This window comes from Cygnus atratus, chromosome 13, assembly GCF_013377495.2.
Source record: "Cygnus atratus isolate AKBS03 ecotype Queensland, Australia chromosome 13, CAtr_DNAZoo_HiC_assembly, whole genome shotgun sequence".
Lineage (NCBI taxonomy): Eukaryota > Metazoa > Chordata > Aves > Anseriformes > Anatidae > Cygnus > Cygnus atratus.
In genome coordinates, this window is record NC_066374.1 from 18,699,611 (window position 1) to 18,719,465 (window position 19,855).

The window sequence follows — 19,855 nt, forward strand, 5'->3', positions numbered from 1 at the left end:
ATTGCTTTCTGCAAGGGAAAAAGTTTTGCAATTGAGATACATAAGCAATAAATAAGAACTAATCCTTCCCCATGAAGAAAGCTACAGCCTTAGAAAAAAATAAAAATAATTTTAAATATTCATAATACTGTTTTTAAACAATTATTTTAAGCATCACATAAGTAGTAGCTCAGTTATTTTTCATTAGAAGACTAACAATTACCAATTCATGTGTTTCACATGGACCAATGCTGAGACAACAATTTGTTTGACATTTAAGACTCTGAACACATTGCTAAGCTTTTATGTTATTTTAAAGAAAATTAAATTAAATTTTATGTTAGTGGAATAGTATCCTTTTCATTTAATGGGGAAAAGTTTCTCTCTTCCTGCAACAGTCTGTGTTATCCTCACTTTATGCTCCCAAAATAGCACCCTGTACCCCCTTAATCCAATATACTTTCTCCCAACTATTTAATGTAATTACCTAGGTCTGAATCGATATTCCATTAGCTGGATTCAGTCAATGAACTGACTTTCACCACCTGCATATTCTAGCTCTAAGGTTTTCAGTGCTGGCACACCACAAGCATAAGTTACTGCAATTGCATACTCCATCCTTACATACAAAAGAGTTTAACTCTAATTAGAGTTCTTGGTTCTGGAGTGCTCAATGATGGCATCTCTTCTCTTTTGAGCTTCACTGCAAACACAGAAATGCTATTTTTAAATAGGTTGTATGAAGGAAATGAATGGTTTTTCTAAAATCATGGATTCTAGAATAGAGGGCTTTCTTGCTTTCTGTCAGAAATTTGCATTTTTTTTTTGGTATTGCTGCATAACAATTGTATGCTATTACATAACACATTCTGATAAATAACTTAAATCCATTATCCTGCTGAAATTGTGAACTTAGCACATTGTATTGAAAGACTTTACCAAAGCTTGGGAGTGGGAAACACCCAAGTGCACATAATTGTCAAAGCAGATGAGGTTTCTGTGATTGCCTTGCCTCTGTCTGCAGCAGTTGATCCCCTTAATTAGAGTTTAACTCTTTTGTGCATAAGGAGGGAGTTTCAGTGGCGTTTTCATGAAATCACAGCGTACTCAGCAAGATCCATACTTTCATACTTCACTAAAGGGAGCATGAACTTTTCGAAGTCTTGCAGTGGCAACAGGCCAACAATTTCCAGCCATTTTTATTGCAACAGTGATGTCAGTAGTAAGCATTATTTAATATTGAGCATATATCTGTAAGGGTCAAATAGGTATGCATAGCACACAAGCCAATGGAACATGAAACTGAAGCTACCAGTTCTGAAACGACCCTTGGTTATTGCTAGTCTTCTCCCTCTCACACATAAAATGAAATAAGGATAAAGACCATCTGAAGCCAGGGACATCAGTCTTGTTTTTATAAGCCAGTGCACATATGGACATCTGAGCTCAGTAAATTAACGTGGACACACATCACCAAACAATAATTACATTCTACATCAGCCAATAAAGAGCAGAAGAATGATGGGCTCCCACTGTCAAAGCTGCACTATATTCAACTACGGAAAAGTTTTTTATTAGTCCAAAATTTAGTGCACCTACCAAAAAGAAACAAGCCTTAAATACAGTCCACAGCCAATCTCAAAACAAAACGTCTGACTAGATTTAAAGTTCTGTATTCAGTCGGTGTTTCTGCGCTGTCCAGGACCAATGGTATTTCCATAGCTCTCCAGAGCTGGAGTACTCACAAAGTGCCCTTGGCCAAGATTCAGCTAACTATGCCACTTTTATGAAAAGTTTAACATTACTTGCCTTTGCTATATACATTTATATGAATCAGTACATGTTGTGTATAAAGCTCTAAAAATGCCAAATCAAGGCCCCCATGTACACAAATGAAAGAAACACTTGCTAAGTGTTAAATACCATGTAACACAATGCTGTTGTGGAAAGCACATTTACTAAAGAAATTATGTTCTGTAGTCTATGGAGTTCTATATAAAAGGAGGAACTTGTAAAAAACAGAGGCTATGACAGCTGACCAGTTTCGTATGACAGGATTGCTACTTGTATTGTAACATAAAAAAACGACATAACAAAAACCCAAGAGACCTAAACAGGATAACCCAACAAACTCCCTCGCTGCAACTTGAATTAGAGCTTCAACCCTTCAAGCTTGTCCACGCTTGGCTCTTATTCCTGTACTCGGTCTGTATTTACAAAAAACTAAATGCACAATTTCCTCAGGCCCTTGTGTAAATACATAAATGCATTCTCAGTAAGAAGTCCCCCATAAATATGCAGAAATGAAAAAAGAGGTGTAAAGCACTATTTTATCTCAGATTAATGTTTGCGGCAGCATTGATGGAAATCTCTCAAAAGATTTCTTTTTGTGGAAAGCTTTAATCAAATACACTCTAACATTGTTAAAAGCACTGTAGAAATTTAGCAAAGTGTTTTATCATGAGACAAGAAACTACGTAGGACACAAATATTACAAGGGCCTTTCATTTTAATTCAGTTTGGAGTTGAAACTTTTACTTACTAAAATTTGATATTGGTGGTGGTACTGTTACAGTACTCCAAAACATTCTTTCTGTGCAAGCGATAGCCTTGGAAACCATGTACAACTAGTTTCTGTTCCGGAACAACTGGTGCAGCTGTAGTCTTGGAAGCGCCGAGTAGCCACAAGGAAGACTACTCTCCCCCCTTGCCCTCTGTTTAGATCAATTCATGTAGCTGCATTTACCTCTGGTAAGGGAACACTGGGTGATTTTCAAATTAAAGGGTTTTGTTTGTGCTGAGTAGTCAACACAAGTAACACAATTGCACTCAGGGTTTTTCCTTTTCCAGCACACCAGGATAGCAAACCCCTGATTTTCCTTCTTCTTGCCAGTAAGACAAAGCTACTATGCATGCACGTGTGTGCATGTGTAAAATACCTATGAACAAAGATATTTTTAGCCTGCTGCGAACCGTCTGTAGAAACTTAATTACCTTTTGTCAGCGTCTTGATCACAATAGATGTTTTAGAAACGCAAGAATTGGCAACACACTTTGAAATGACAAAAAAAATTACAGATCAACATGCAATCTTTAAAATCACCCAAACTGCTTGACTTGAAAGCCTAAAGAAGAATGAAGCAGCTAATTAGACTAAGCAAAAGATGATACATCCTTTCTAATATGTGGAATACTTAGCTAACTCATTCAATAGCATTAATTCAATAGTTTGGCACAACATAGCAAACACCACAGGGCTGCCAGAAGTTGAACTTCTCTTCCAAGTGAAATTAATAAAGCTTTCTGGATGCGTATGTGTGCGTATAGACAGAAATAATGTATGTGCCATTTTCCTCATTATACTGAGGAGAGAGAATATCTCCATCTCTCTTGGAAGAAGAAAGATGACTTATTTCCATCTATTTAAGCATCAATATATAAAATGAATAATTCACTCTAGAATAATTGTATTAACCTTTGAAATATTGAGGGGCGGGTAGAGGGGAGAATGAGCATCTGACATATCCAATGACTTAAAGACGAAATTTGATTACACATCAGACAAAGGAAGAAAAAATGCTTCCCAGTATACTCATAGCATTGACAAACTAAAAAAAAATATATATATATATATATATATCAGCTGAAGAAAAGAGGAAAAGGATATAAGGAGAGATCGCTGTACACATGGCCACTGAAAAGTAGCATTACTTTAAGCAAAACTTGAGTAATTTTAATTCAGAAGAAACCTCATTGATAGACGCAGAGACAGCTATGAAAGGCCGGCTGTGTCACCTTCAGCATGGTGTATCTCACAATAAACTCCTGCCAACCGCTTTCAGTCTGACCAACATAAAATACTAGTATTGCTGTTATTTTGTCAAAGATAAGCTTAATAATCTGTTAGAAAAAATCATATTGATTTGGTAGCTACATCCCATACGTAGTTTTAAAAGAGCAGTAAATATACGAGCAAATTAAAGCTACGCCAGCTGTTACAGCCACGTTGATGCACAGGTGAGTGTTTTGCCTTCTAGCAGAAAAACTGTCATGCTTGGGCTGCTAGCCTTTGCAGGAACTGCAGAGAGAATTTTTCTAATCTTTATTTCTCCTTAAACGTTACCACAGCACGTAATTTCACTAGCTGAATGCCTATGAATTAAGAGCATTTTTAATTACTTTAGATACAATCTATCTTTGAGCATGAATGTGAAAAAGAAGAAAAGCATCTTGCTTCCATTCATTACCAAAGTATTTCTTCCTACCAGACCGTTTATATTTTAATTTGTATGGCCTTTTACAACATAGCAACTCCAACCGTCCTAATTAAATTTAAATGCATAGATTTCAACAACAACCCATGTTGACCCCCCAAATTACTCCTTTTTCTTCTTTCCAAAATATTTTACTGTCTCTCAAATAATTATTTTCCCCAGGCCCTACTACTACTACTTCAGGTAGCCAATGCCTTTGTGCAACTGGTCCTCCAATACACAGCCTGATTTAGCATTTCAGCGTTAATACCATTACAATCCCAATCCTAAATGGCGTGCATGTTTTAGTTCACAGAAGTTATTTAGGGCACTTCAAATAAATAATTGCAGAGCAGCTTCTGACCACAATAGTGTGAAAGGACTTTAAGATGATTTTTTTCACCACATCCATCATTTCCAATTATCTTCATAATTAAAACAGTACTCAAAATCATCTTTCTAGAATAGTCAAATAATTGAAAGGAAATATGGCTTACCTATGACTTTTCCTTCCATAATACATAAATTCAACCCTGAGTAATCCCCAGAAAATGCCAACACTGTCCTGTAGTGAAAGATGCTCTCATCTTTTGCCCCTCGATGTTACCCTTTCAAAAAACCAACAGATTCTAACATTTTTAATTATTTAATTTTTAAGGTAAATACGTATACTTCGATATCATCATATTGTTACTTCTGCTATGCTTGGATGTATCAAATACTTGTATTTTTCCCTGTTTACATTTCTTGTGTTGCCTTCTTTCATTCTGCAGCTCATCTTCCAAAAGAGAATTTTCTGTATGCATGATTCTCATAAGTCTGAATAGAGAAAGCTCTGAATTCAGCTTTCAGAAGAAAAATTACTATCCTTGATATATTACTTAGTATATATTACTAACCTCTCTTCTGATTTTACTCAGAAATAATAATATGGTTTGAATCAGTTAACCAAGACATAATATTACTTTATATTTTTACAATATTTTATTTGCCTTCAATAGCTTGCATTTGAGTCTAGTTAATATGCGTTTAGGACAGGGAAGAAAAACAGAGGTGCCTCCTTTATTTTTTGTTTTACTTTTGCTCTTAGAAGCCCTCATTATTGATGAGCCTGCTCTGATGAGCGTTTAGTTGTGTATATGCTGTGTAATGGTTTGCATCACACAGACAGAAGCAGAGGTACTGCTCTTTAACGTGTAACCCCAGCCAAACGAGTGCTCCCCCCCCTTTCTCCAAAAGCCAGTGGGCTGACAGCCAGACCCTTAGGGAGTGCATATGGGAGCACGGCTTCGCAACACGCACTTCCAGCGTGTTCCAAGAGCCTGAGACAAGACAGTCAAATTTCTCTTGGCTTCCTGAAGCAACGTAGCTGTTCCGCAGCTAAACTCATGACCAACGTGCAGCTGAAGTTCTGATGCATCGCTGAGCCTAAGCTTACCTGGGAGATTTCTACAGTACATGTAGCTTCTGTTTGAAGCATTATGCAACCCATCTAGCTAAGATGGAGTGGAACATCCCGCTATTACTGCCCGTAAGAAATAGGTCACGTAACTTGGACGCTGCCAATTGCCAAATAGAAATCAATTTAGAATTCCATGTAGAGAAAAAAAATAAAAATCAATGCTCATTGACATGGCCCAGCGAGTGGATGATCCGCAGAGCACAAAGCAGTACTGACAAGTATTGATGTAGCCAGGAGTGCAGCTATCTGTGGGCGAGACAGGGAGCAAGCAGTGTGCACAGCCTTGCGGATGCTCAGCCAGCATGCGGCTGGCAGCGCCTGCCCTGCTGGGTGATGCTGGCCGAGGCAGAGAGGAGAGAGCGAGCTGCTCACTGCTCCTGCTGCAACTGCCCCTCCGCGCATGGCGTTTTACACCAGATGGCTGAAATTGACATTTCCTTTCCATTTTTTCATAAGTTTTGAAAAAATAAGTTTTTGAAGATGTGCATACATAAATCTGCAAATACACTTACTTGGTACATAAGGTCCATACATAAAAACAGACACACAGTTCATTAATGCACTAATATCTCACTGGCTGGGGCTGGTCCCTGGCTGCACTTAAGCTACCTTAAGTTTGCTTACCATTAACTCAGACAATTAGGGCTCCTTAAGACATTTTGATTCAAATAACGTCTTCAAATTTCCAGAAATTATGCTCGTTCCTGTATAGTGCTTGTTCCATTAGCAAGACACAGCTCCCTGTATTTTTTATAAGTTTTTATAAGTTTTGCTTTTTTTTTCCCAAGACTACCCAGCATATTAAATATCCATTACAGTGACAAACTCCAATCCATGATTCTCATTGATCACCTAAACCAGCAAATTCTACTACAATAACGCATGAACATTTCAAGATGGAGCACACTACTGCAATATTTCAGACGTGTATTTCAGGTGGTAATACAGGCAGCATCAGATATCCTGCCATTCAATTATTGCTATCATTTAAAAGAATTAAAAGACTTCTTTTCATCATGCTTTTAAGATTTAAATTCTGATAAGTTATTATAGAATAAAAATAGACATATTACTTAATCCTGTAAAACTTGTGATCCTTGTTCAGTAGGAAGCTGCAAGGACTGAGGAACGTGTTGTGCATAGCAGCAAGGAATAGATGTCAGAGGCAAGAGAATAGCCCCAAGAGCAGAGCCGCAGGCAGCTTAGATTCACTCAGCAGAAAGACACAGAACGGGCAGGAAGATAAAAATTTAGAAGCAGAGAAAAAAATAGAAAAAAAAGTAGGAGTTTTAGAGAGTAAAAGGCAGAAAGGATGAGGACTTAAAGGCAGGAGGCTACATAAATGATACCAGGAGCTGGAAAATCCCCATCCCTGCTTTAATAGAAAAAATAACAAGGTCATGAGGCGGCACAGTAAGAGAAGAGCTGCCCTGCTGACCCGCAGTGGGGCCAGCATTTAGGAGGTATGGGGTGGGTTTTGTCGTTATTTAAAGAAAAAAAGAAAAAAAAAAAAAGGTAAGAAATCAGCTAGGGTCCTCCTAATGGTACATTTGGCTGAAATTTTCTTTTTCCAGAGGAAATTTCTTGGGTTTGCTATGTCTGACAGGCAAGAGCACTGGATTGTTCTTTAGATAAAATAATGTAACACTGTGGGGTATTTAGGTTCCTTCTATGTGGAAAGCAATGATTTAGATGAAAAAGTTCTAAGTTTGATTCTAAAGGCTTCCAAAACAAACAAAAAAATTGTTGGGCTATGCAGTGCACACCGGTTTAGGGGTATGTCTGCATCAGGGCCATAAGCATTTTTCTGGTTTTGACATTTTTATGCGTTTTTTTTTAATGTATTATGACATACAAATTATTTAATTTGTAGAATTTCATGTCAAGTTACATTAAGTATATAATGTAATTAGAGGTACTTGCAAGAAGCACACATACAATAAAAGGTACTTCATACTGTTTTTAATTCTATAACATCAAGTGCATTGTTGAGGCAATTGTTCTCTATTTTATTGCTAAGTGACAGTTTCTCTGCTGGAGACAATTTATCTTATCAAAATTCCACAAGATAAGCTACTTTGTGCAAAAGCAGGACTCCTGATAAAGAGGTAAAATACTGGAACTGTCACATATAATTTACCTACTTAATTTTACTTTTTTCTCTTTTAATTATATTTTCAATAACCTGTTCACTTTAACAAAGGCAAGTTTTTTTTTGTTTTTTTTTTCCTCCTTAGAATTAAGTTAAGTCTATTTTATTAGCTGGTAGAAGTTAAATAAAAAGGAAAAAAGATACTTTCTGATATCAAATATTTTGTTCAGAGGCTAACAAATAATAACCTGTTACATGAGAAAAAAAAAAAACAAACCACAGTTTTCTTCAAAATCTGAATTCTTTCAGGTTGTTAAAAAAAAACCTTTAAATCGACACCTGTCTGTACTTTGGATAAAGCCAATTTTACCATTCCTATCTTGTCTTAAAGCTCATTTTAAACAATCTTCCTGTCTAATTAAAATTACTTTCTGGCTCTTTAGTACAATCTTTTTGAATATTGGCATGGTTAAAACATTCAAGTCTACTTGGTTTAGGATAGAGTGGCAAATGTCAGTGGAATACAAGGGCATATGGGATATAATTACAGAACCATATGGATGCCAGTAGTAATAGTCAACAGCATTTGAATACAGGACCTGGGAAGTTAGAGGAAGAGCAATAAAAGACAATCATACATAATCATAAAATGGATACGTATAGTTTCTTCATAGCTGAAAGAAGCCTCTAAGGTCTGCCTTTTAATCTGGCAAAGCCACTGCCTCTGTCCAAGGATATAGCAATAGAGTTTAGTATACATTATTTTGATTTTGGCTTGGAAATTTATAAACCCAGGTCATTAAGATGAGTGATGCAAGAAATCACTTACCAATGCACACAGCAAATCAACAGCTTCCAGTATCAGTTCTTGGTGGCCAATGCGAGTGACTCCCAGTTCCTCAAGCTCTTGATGAGTGATGTGTAGCAGCTGTTCACCATTGATCTTTTCCCTTTCAAAATTTTTTATGTATTGTTGGAGGCAATCATCAAGGCCTATTGAAAAACACAAGGCCAACAGTGCATATTCAGAGAATGAAGACAAGCAGTAATAATTCTATAATCTACAAATACAGAAATTTGTGCAGAATACAAGTATAATTCCTTGTTTTGATCTATTATGGAAAAGAGAAAAATATAATTCAACTCACATAGTAGCACACCTCAGACTTCTAAACCCCCAAATTTGTGCTACTCACTTTATTTTCAACATCCTTAAACATTTTAACACTAATTTATAGCCTGCGTGGTAGGTATTAGGGAGATAAGGGGAAGGACAAAGATGCTCAGAGGGACATTATAGAAAACTTTCTTCTTACGATGCTGTGAAGACCTAAGTATATATTTAGCTTACGATTGCAAGCACATTCTTGTTGATATTCCTCTTGTAGTACTCTTCACATGGTCCATTTTAAGGTCCTTGCACAGGTCCTTTTAAGTAACCAGATGATACATATTGGTAATGATAACCAGAAATATATTTGTCTCAATTAGTACAAGAATGCCAAATGAATTATGAGGATGAAAAAAGTTCACCAAAAATATCTGAGAAATGCATTGCTATCCATTATTCTATTTACAGGTACACTCCTTAGCTAATAAAGTGATTTAATTAGATAAAATGCAATTAGCCTATTTCATTGTAATAGAAAATATGAGCTAAACACGTTACTAATATGCAACACCAGAGCCTTATCGAGTGCTAGGATTATTTAGCATCCAGTGATAAAGTTCTAAAAAGAAAGTTATAGGATGACTTAGAATAACCAAACCACTTTTTAGGGGAGTGAAAGCTTTTGGAAATCAGGAGGTCATTATCCAGTGGTCATGAATAAGACTTGCATTATCTAGCTGTCTTTTGTCCAGAAAAAGGAAAGGTTTCCTCGTTACGCCGTTGCTGACCTTAGCACCCAAACCAGCAGCCTGTTTCTAACAGCCATCCAAGCCTTTGGGCTATTGCAGAACAGCCTGGAAATGGGAGACGACTTCTCCGCATCTGCTCGTGGTTGTAAATGATTTAATGAATGGTTTTACATAAGCGTGTTTCAATTTGCACTGGTTGAAAATTGGTCACTGCAACTTCTGCATTCATCATTTAACATCTGAAACTCGGAGCTGTTACATGGTTCTGTTCCCTGCTTCCTCAAGAACAGTCCTCAGAAAATTTCAGAGCAAAACCCCAAAGCCATGTACTTCAGGTTTGCTTTTAGTGAACACTTGCCTAAAACTCCTTTCTGTAAACAAACTCATCAGAAAAAGTTTAATTTCTGATAGCACTTTCAGTGACTGTTTTGAATAGAAATGAAGCAAATTAATTTGTAAAGTGCCGTTAGCTACAAATAAACATTTGTAGTAGTCAGAAAGATTTAAAAAATACCAGATGAACGTGACATCCTATGAAAAGCGTGTAGCCAGACGTATGAAGTGCGCCTTTACGCCAGAGACAACGTGTGACAGAAGCAAAATATGAAAGCTGTGTTATGCAGACTGCTCTGTAATGGCTCCCCAGGGCACCTTCCGAAGGCGTTGACTCAATGGTGCAAGCAGTATGGCAGCTGACAGCAGAATCCAGAAATACATCCTTAAAGGACACAGCCGCCTCGTAGCGTGACAGCACCTCAGGAACACCTGCACCAGGAGACATCGGCCCCGCCGCGCCCGGCCCTGCCTGGAGCCATGCGTTGGACCCCATCGCTCCTCGCCTCGTGATACAGAGCTTTGCGCTCGGGGTGAGGCCTTACAAAGCAAGAACTTGGCTAACAGTACTTTCATCCTTTCTGATCATGGTCGTGATTATTTTTAGCATGAAAATAGCAAAGATTCAATTAGAAAGAGTATAAAATGAGCTTGCTTTGACTCACCAGAGCCAAACGGAGTATTTACTTCCTCAAGCTACTTAGGCCTCATTAGTGCTCTTTATGCAATTTTCTCAATGTAATTTCTGTTTACAAATAAGACTTACATTAGTTAATATTCATAACTACAAAGTGGTAAGGGGCATTAACCCTGTTTTATATGTAGGTAAATAAAATTAAATCTCTATTCCCAAGTTACATCACATCAGAGTTAGGCAGGGAACACAGCGGCTTGCAGTTCTGCACGTTCTTACAAACCGTACCCCAAAAATGTAAATACCCAACATATCCTTCACAGTGCAGTACAATAATTCAAGGGAAATGGCTTAAACGTGCACGATTTAATTTAAGGCTGAAATTTAACCTCCATGAATGGAAATTTGTTACATTGTCTCTTTGAATTTATAATTAAAAGACAACTTATTCTATCCAGATGGACTAGGAAAACTTGACCTCTGGATCCAAGAAATAGAGGATAAACTTTGACATGTTTACTGCGAACTGTGATCTTGAAAATTAGGCGAGCAGAGTGCCTAAATCAAGGAAACGTCAAGAGAAAGGAGGGGAAAAAAGGTAGGGAGAAAGGGCTGGGGAAAAGAAAAGCCGGTGAGCTTTAAAACATTTATTTCCTGATCTGCACAATTAAAAAAAAAAATCATTAAAACAACAATGCAAGGCAGCATGTATTAAAAGAAAAAAAGTTCTGCATAGAGCTAGCTCAAATCAGATTTAGGTATTAACTCCAAGCCAATGTTACAAAAGAGATGCTGCATATTACGGGCATCAAGGCCCAGCGAGATTAAAATGAATCTTCCCATTGATGTCAGCAAACATCAGGGTTGTTTTACATTAAAAGCACAAACATAGTTCGCATGTTATGTAAAGGTCTGTCCCTTTCTCTCTGGCTTAGAGAGCGACACTGAAAAAAACAGTACAAAACTAAGCTGAGGAAAAGCACAAATTATTGCCTTCTATGTAGGAAGTCAAATTATGGAGACAGGGCAGCTCTCACAGGGGAGAAGTGTGGTAAAAATAACCTAGTCGAGCGTGAGCCATCACAAAAGAAAAGTCATTTCTAAGTTAAAAATGTGGGATTTCAATTTTTCATGTGTCTCCGTAAATTACATTTATTCTCCTCTCCTTTTCATATATGCTAATGGATTGTTGTTGCTTACTGTAGATTATGTTGTTTTTCTCATCTATCCTAAAGATTCCTGACCGAATGATGGTTTTGTTCATACTACACCATTATTCCCAGGGGAGAATGTAAGACAGCTGGCTGGCACAACAAAACGCTGGCTGTGAAACGGAGGGGTTACAGGCAGGGCACACAGGAGAGGTCCCTGCCAGTTCAGCTTGTCACAGACATGACTGCTCTCCTGAGCTGATTCTTCTGACAGAAGAGGGTATACAAAACGATACGCCCTCTTACAAAAATGCAAGGTTGCTCATTCTGCTTTGAGGGTCTAGCATGAAAGAGAAGGAGAACAGCTCCGTGACCAGTTTATGCAATGAAATTATGAAGTACGGTTACAGCTAGTTTGGCAAAGAAATCAGAAATATTTTGAATAAAAGTCTGACAATATTTAGCACTTTTCCCAATTAAAAAAAAAAAATCAAGTGAAAAGCACATAGCAGAACAGTGAAACCACGTCTGCACAAATGCTTACGTATGACAGCAGACGTGAAGTACAGACACTGCTGTTTGTGGAATCAGGCTCTAAAGGACAGAGCCTGGGATTGATGGAACGATCTCAGTTTCTTCAGAGGGATTGCACTCTGCTCTGCCTTTGACCTGGAAAGAGCAAATTAATATTCCTACGAAGGTATCTCACTAGGCTAATAAAACTAAACAATCATATCCATCAGTACAGGACGGTGGCTTGTGGAAAAAAAAAATCAACAAAAAGGGAAACAGGGACAGATTCGACTTTAAAGTACGGTTGTGCTAGATACTGGAAGGAATCCATTAAAGCTTCTGTGTCCTTCAGTCAAGACAAATGCAAGTGGTGACCAGGTTTGTCTGCAAAGGCGGCCCCTTTTGTAACAGGACAGCAACCCCCAGCAGGCTGCGGAGCCAGCTGTGCGCCAGCGGGGTCACCCTGTCCTTCCACAGGGCACGGGCTGGACTCAGCCTCCTTGGGTGACACGGATCACAAAGGACAAACTGCAAAGAAAGGAGGAAAAGGCAGAGGACCAGAAGGAGCACATGCTTTGAGAGGATCCTGCTGGGGCAGGTTGGCAGCCGTAAGGAAAAAAACATGTTTTCAATTCCCTGTTTTTGTGAGTGACTTCAGACGTTCCAGATAAACAGGACTGCACCGAGACCACCCGCCTGCTGCCATTAAAGGCTTCTCTTCCAAGGCAAAACAGCTCACAAGCCCAGAAAATTAGCTGTTCTTTATTTGGAAGAAAGGGAACGCTCGTTTCTGTGCTGAAAGTTAGCTAATTAGCAGGGGAAGGCATCACACACTTCTCCTTTCACAAACCGCAGTGAGCACATGCGGATCTGCTTAATTGTAGCCAGGGCCCAAGAGCATCTAACGGCTCAGCCCAAGCAGCAGCAGTTACAGAAAGCAAAAAGGTTTTTTTTTTTTTTAAATCAATTGATATTTTCTACATAAAGCAACTTTTAGCAGCAAACTAGAAAGATCTGGAAGAAATGGACTGGTTGGCTAACAGAGAGAAGTAGGTGGAGAACGCAGGCACCTTGCTAAGTGTAACCTTATTAACACCCAGCAATTCGTGGGGGTTCTTGATCAGAAATACCTGGGATTTATTACGCTGGGCTTAGGCACAGTGCATCTTTTCCAGTCCTTACGTAACTTCTGACAATGCAGACCATCAGGTGGGTATTTTCTGTCCGTGACATTACAACCTCTGTAAGAATTAGTCGGTCCAAATAAGAGGAAAGGCATAATCCTCAGGACCATGTTGACGCTAAGCTCACTCCCAAATACCGGCTGCTTGTTCTTAAGCCCTACCAGGAGGAAAAAATTGTTTAGAGTGCCTGGAAAAGTGTTCTTTATGACCCCACAATTCAAAAAGAGACAAAGGGAACATCTTTGAGACACCCTGAAACACCAGCCCTGGAACATTTCAGGCCTAAACTTTAAAGCCTATCGAAAAACTAGAGTCTCATGCCTTTTACACCATTAATAAGCCTACTTGTTACAAGCCTGACCTATAACATAGCATTTAGATCACAAAATTATATACAAAAACTGCATTAAAAATCACAATACATGAATGCAGGAATAGACATAAAAGAAAATTATGAATATTCTTTAAAAAAATCTCAGTTCTGGATTATATGACCTCTAGATGCTTGACTGTGCACGTATAACATGCTGAAATGGTGCTTCCAGGATACGTTTCCTCCGTGCCATTACAGCACCGTTCACACAGACGGGTGCTTTCGATGCAAATCCAGGCAGCCTTCCGCTGCCTGAGTGCCACGAGCAGGAACCACAGCGGGACGGGCACTCGGAAGGGGTGTGTGTCTCCCAGGGACTGACTGGTCCCCCCATGTCCCCCAGTGTCACTGTGGGCACACACGGCACCACTCTGCAACACAAGGCATCCTCATAAATCCTATCCCATATGCAAATCCCAGGGAATACGTCACTACCGTAACTTTTTTTCTTTCTAGCCTGGCCAAAGCAACAGGCTTTCCCGTAATTCAGCATCTCTAATTGCCTGCTCCTTTTGGCAGCAATTTCCCAAGATAACTATAGTATCAAGACAAAAGCAGTGCTGGAATATTAATATTTTAAGGGTTCAGAACACCTGAAAAGAGGGTTTTATAAGCAGAGGTGTCAGGCAATATTAATAACAAATGAACAAACTGCTCCACTTACAAAATTTGATTTAACATTATGCCGTCACCCTTAAATTGACATTTGTATGTATGAAGTAAATGACTTAATATAGTTCTGCCTTCATTACCTATGAGGGAAAAGAGCAAGTGAAGACATTCTGCTTCTTCCCCATGAAGTGACAGGCATTGCCGAGCTGTGGTATAATCACAGGAGTAATAAACGGCATTTTCAACCAGCTTGCTGGAACTAGACCTGACCTTAAAGATGTTTCTGGAAGAAAAGTGTCAAGCTTAGAGAATGTATCACATTTTCAAAGCAAGACCACACTCCTTCACAGCAACATTAAACTCGAGAAATGTCACTAATGCTGTCACTGATGAACTTCCCATAAAAGTGATAAAATACCCAAGCAGTTTTGCTAACTCTGTGCTAATACAAGTTTCCCTGTGCTTTTTCTCCTTGACATAGACACAACTGCAGCCTCTGGTCATTTTTGAAGCACCATGGCTGAAGGACCGGGAAGAACCAGCAAGGCTGGAGCAGCCTTGCATCCAAACCTCCTCTTTGCTTGATTGCGTGCCTCCATATTGCAGTCGAAGCCGAGAACACTTGGATGCTGAACCCGTCTCATTACATTTATTTTAAAGAGAAACGCGTTGGCCAAACGCAAGACAAGTAGTTGCATCTATTTCCAGCGCTGGACTCACGTAACACATGGCTTTGCTTTCAAGGGGCAGGGTCTGCTGCCCACCGCTGGCAGAAGCGCAGCTGCAGAGAGCGCGGTGCCGCTCACCGCTCCTCGCGTCTCACCCAGCTCCATGGGGGCTGCGCAGGGAGCTGGGTCAGACTGCTCCCCAGGGACCTCACCCCGTGCCCTCAGCAGCTAGGGAGCTGCCACAAAGGGGGTGGCAAACGTCGCTGGGTGAAAGGGCAGCTGCTAAAGCTGGCACCGCTGCCAAAACCCCGGCTTTTCAGAAGCTGCACCGTAAGAAAGCCCCGTTAGACAATTCTTTACTTTGCTGTCATTCCTATTTGATGAGACAGCAAATGTAGGATCGCCATTCCAGCCGTCATTCCAGACATATTGAAACTATAAAAACTAATTTTATGTAGTCTTTTTATGTAGTTCTTAACTGAGAACGCCATAAATAAATAGGGCAGACATTTAAAGTTGGGTGCGATGAATCCTGCCCTAAAAGGATCTCCGATAAGCCTGCAATAGGGCTCTACATTAAATTCACATCATATTCAAAAACATCCAGGCAAAATGTCACAGAGGCTCCAGAACAACTTCAGACAAAGCGTGGAAAAACAAACTGGAAATTTGAGGAAAATTATATTATAATATATTATATTATAATAATTTGGAAATTATATACCGCTACAAAACTCTACCAACAAAGCAAAGTAAACTTGTAACAGGATAGCCAGAAGCCCCAAGTCGCATTTTGTCAGCAAATGCTAACACTTGCAACGCAAGTGATGATAAGAGAGCTGACACGGAAGAATCAGATGTGCTACAGATGTCTCAGTGCCAAAATACATTAATTCTTGGTTTGACTTCACTGACACATTTCACTAAAACTTCTAGATGCCAAAAGAAAGGCAATCCCAGCGTATGCATTTATAGTAAAAAGCACAATGAAATTAGGTTTCTGCTCTGCACAATCTCTCCAGCAACTATGACTCTAGGACCCAATTCACAAGTCGTAGTTCAAACACCTGCAAGGTACAAATCTTAGAAGCATAACACGGGCTTGGTAATTCCTCCCAAAGCTCTTCCCGTAGTTGCCAAAAGCATGGGGAAGCTGCTTTCAGATGGCTGCAGGAGGTAAAGAGAAGGCTGCGACTCGAGGGGTTTTTTTCAGGGATGTTCAGCAGCTTCGTTGGCAGCATCTGTTGGCCAACTGCTTGTGAGCCGGGCTTTCACACGCGCCTCTCATCCTCCACCTCAAGGCACGAGGCCTCTCGGTTGTGCCGTCCTGGTGGCAGTGAAGATCCGGGTGACCTTAAATCAGGCTCATAAGCGCTTTGGAGGAATTAGCTCCAAATCAGTGACTAGCTCAGCTAGGAGTCAGGTAATTGGCAGGAACTGTCAATTAATTGTCAGGAAATTCCCAAACTAGGAATATTATTATTGTTGTTACACATGGTGTAACACTAGCAACACTAGCCAAATGGGAACAAATCACACACACACACACAAAAATCAAACCATAAATCCTACTAAAGAAAACGTTTTCTTTTTCCCTGCATTTACTTATTTTTATTCTACTTATTTATGTTATATGACAGTGCCAGACAAATGTATTATGATTGGTTTTGAACAGGATGAGGGCTGGGCATTTTTATTTACTACCACTTTTCATGCAGCACCAGATTAAGACAGATTAAGTCTCTGGCTTCAACTACATGATGAAAAATATTACTACATTTTAAATCAGTTATTTTGTATTTTAATTCTGAATTCTAAATATTTTGCTATTTGATCTGGCCATGGCTTGTTCAAAATAAAATACTTCTGTGAACATGAAACTGGCAATAATTTTATCATATCTAGAAAGAAATATATCGCCAAAAGGCCATGAATAAAATATGATTACAGCTTAATATATAAAAAATTCTCATCTGCTCACTGAAAGAGTAAAGTTACTGGTAATTCAGTACCAAAAGGAAAAAAAAAAAAAAAAGCAAAAGCAAGTGATTACAGAACAGCTAAAAACCACAGGAGATCACACACAGAGATATGCTAACTACTACTTTTTCAAATGCTTTGGATGCTTACTTTTTTTTTTATTATTATTATTTTTTCATATGGCAGCATGCAAAAAAAAAAAAAAAAAGGGGACTCAGGACAGGACCAGCACCTGACAAAGCAGCATCAGAGTGGAAGTACTGCAAAATTCCCATCTAGAGCTAACTACTGCTGCAGCTCTACAGACTGTGGCTGCCAAAAAGAAACAAACGAGAACTCAAACAGATTCCGAGCCATTTCTAGTTATTTTTGTGTTCTTCCTGAGAACAGTTACAGCTGCTGACTTAAAACATCAGGCAAGGAGTAGAAGATCTGTAATAGCAATGTAAGTAGCAAGAGCTGTCCATAAAACCTCTAACCAGCTGCCGGTGAAAAGGCAAACGTTTACCTCGCTAAGAACACTGAGCCAACAACCCAGAGCAACGAACTGCATTAACAGAGCAGGAGAAATTAATTCCAATGTAAGCAAAAGCAGCACAACATAACATTTCTGGGGACATTCCTCGTGGCTTCTCAGGGAGCAGCCTGCTGTAGTACTCCAGCAGTCGTTTCCCAGGGACATCCTCAAACAGCCTCCTCTGGCTCACCGCGCTATTTTCCAGCTCTGCCAGAGAAGCGAACAGGGAAAGCCATTAGAGGATTAATGGGGCTTGATTGAGGTTAGGCAGCTCCTTAAGTCACGCTTAGGAAGAGGCCTGCTCTGGTCACCACGCCTTCCCAGTTGCGGGCAGGAGGCTGACAGACAGACGTGCTTTGATCTCCTCAAGGTGTCTTGGAGCAAACCCCGACATGTGGCTGGGAAGCTCACGCAGGACCAAGCTATGCAAAGATAACACAGAAACGGTTACTGGGAAGAGAGAGTATGCAAATAAATTTAAGAATTATAGGTTTCTGTAGAAAATAAAACAGGTATGACAAGAAAAAAGCAGGGAAGCAAGCCTGAGATGACCTGAAAAGGCGAGAAAAGTGAACAAGACACGGCTTTCATGTTTACAAAGTGTTTTTTCTCTAAATTATGTGTTTTCTAAAACATCATTTTTTCTGACCTTCTAGAAATACGGTCTGAAACAACGATAACTTCAGTTCATAGGACATGACTGATCCTTGTGCCACGTGTCACTGCTATCAGTGTTTCTGGTGCCGCCACCCAGCAATTTCTCAGGGCAACGTGGCTGCTCACAGCCAGCTGGCTACAGCTCGGTCCATCCAGGCTCCGAGGGGCAGTCTCTTGCCTTGTCTTATGCAATAGTACAAACAAAAACTCAACTTGATAAGCATTTACACGAGTTATAACACCACTTACAGCGGGGGATTTCAGCCCCCAGCTGGTGTAGAGCTGCTTACAAACGGGCAGAGCTGCTGCAGGCTCCCAGCGCTGGCTGCTCCTCGGGGCGGTTCGTGCCACAAGATGCCCATGGCATACTCAGTCAAAAGAAGGCAAAGAGCAAATGCAACTTGGTTGCTGATTCTACAGACCACAGCAGAATTTCAGGCTGCTTAATCAGTAAGAGGATTTAGCAAACAGCGAGTTACAATTTGCTCCCTACCCATCTGGAAGTGGAAGCCCAGAACACCTGCGTAAGTGGATTGCACGGGGAAAGGTGGCAACTTCTGCCTTCGTTTCAGCCAGAAGCAGGCACATTTTTATGGGATAAGAGGATTTGATTAGTAGTTTTAGTTACAGTTGTGCTAGAACTGTATGCTTTTCCAGGTGCCATAGATATTTGGATCATCATGGATTAAAAAAAAAAATAAAAATACACCAGCAGAAACTATTCTTGTAACTTTAACCTTAGCTCAGTCCAAAGAGCAAAACAAGTACATAAAAAATAGATGGAAATAGATTCAGTTGTGTGAAACCATTTCAAATTGCACTATTTCATTTCCACTACTTAAAAAAAATAATTATTTTTTAGCTTTTAGAAATTAAATAGTAAGCACATAATTTCACTGAAACAAACACGAACTACTGGTAATTTTCAGTTTGAAAATGCATACAATTATTTTGTTCTACATGCAAGATGTGATTCTTGCTTTTAAATGTTTTAAAGTTATCAGCTTTCTACATAAGACATCTCTACCATCACATCCCCCTATTTCACAATCTCTGTAAGAAATAATTCAAAGCCTTTCAGAAACTAAACGATAATGCCATTTTGATCTCAAACACAGCAGCTGTATAGGACTGAATCAGGATTTTTCCCTGGCTGTCCTTTAGGAAGATAAAGTTACATTCTTAGATGTAGTTTATACGTAACTTGATAATGTAGATTAATTGACAGTGCTGTTCACAGTGGTTCTTTTCCCTAAAAATGTATAATTGGAACCAGGAAAACTCAATTTATGATGTCCTTTAAGGCACAGCTAGTGATGCTATTTGCTCACTACTATCCGCTTGCAAATTCTAACTTAAAAATCAAACCAGTTACCTGTAATCACATTAAAAATGATTTACAAAAATTAAATGTCCTTGATTTACTTTAGTCATTTTCAGACACTGGACCAAAAAAAAAAAAAAAATGTATTTCCTCTAGAGGGCTTCAGGATCTCTATGATTGCACAAGCCGTCTCAGTTACGTTTCACTGAGGGTCAGAAAGGCTTATTGCTATTCTGACTGCTCCTGCTTTGAAAGAAATCACA

General features: G+C 39.3%; 1 protein-coding gene across 1 annotated transcript in view; it reads right to left on the minus strand.

The window, feature by feature from the left end:
- The window catches only part of LOC118245408 (connector enhancer of kinase suppressor of ras 2-like), a 174,317-nt gene that overhangs the window by 105,685 nt on the left and 48,777 nt on the right, over positions 1-19,855 (minus strand). Inside the window, exon 2 of the mRNA XM_035541600.1 lies at positions 8,616-8,779. Coding sequence (XP_035397493.1) covers positions 8,616-8,779 — 164 coding nt within the window. The remainder of the gene's footprint in view (positions 1-8,615; positions 8,780-19,855) is intronic.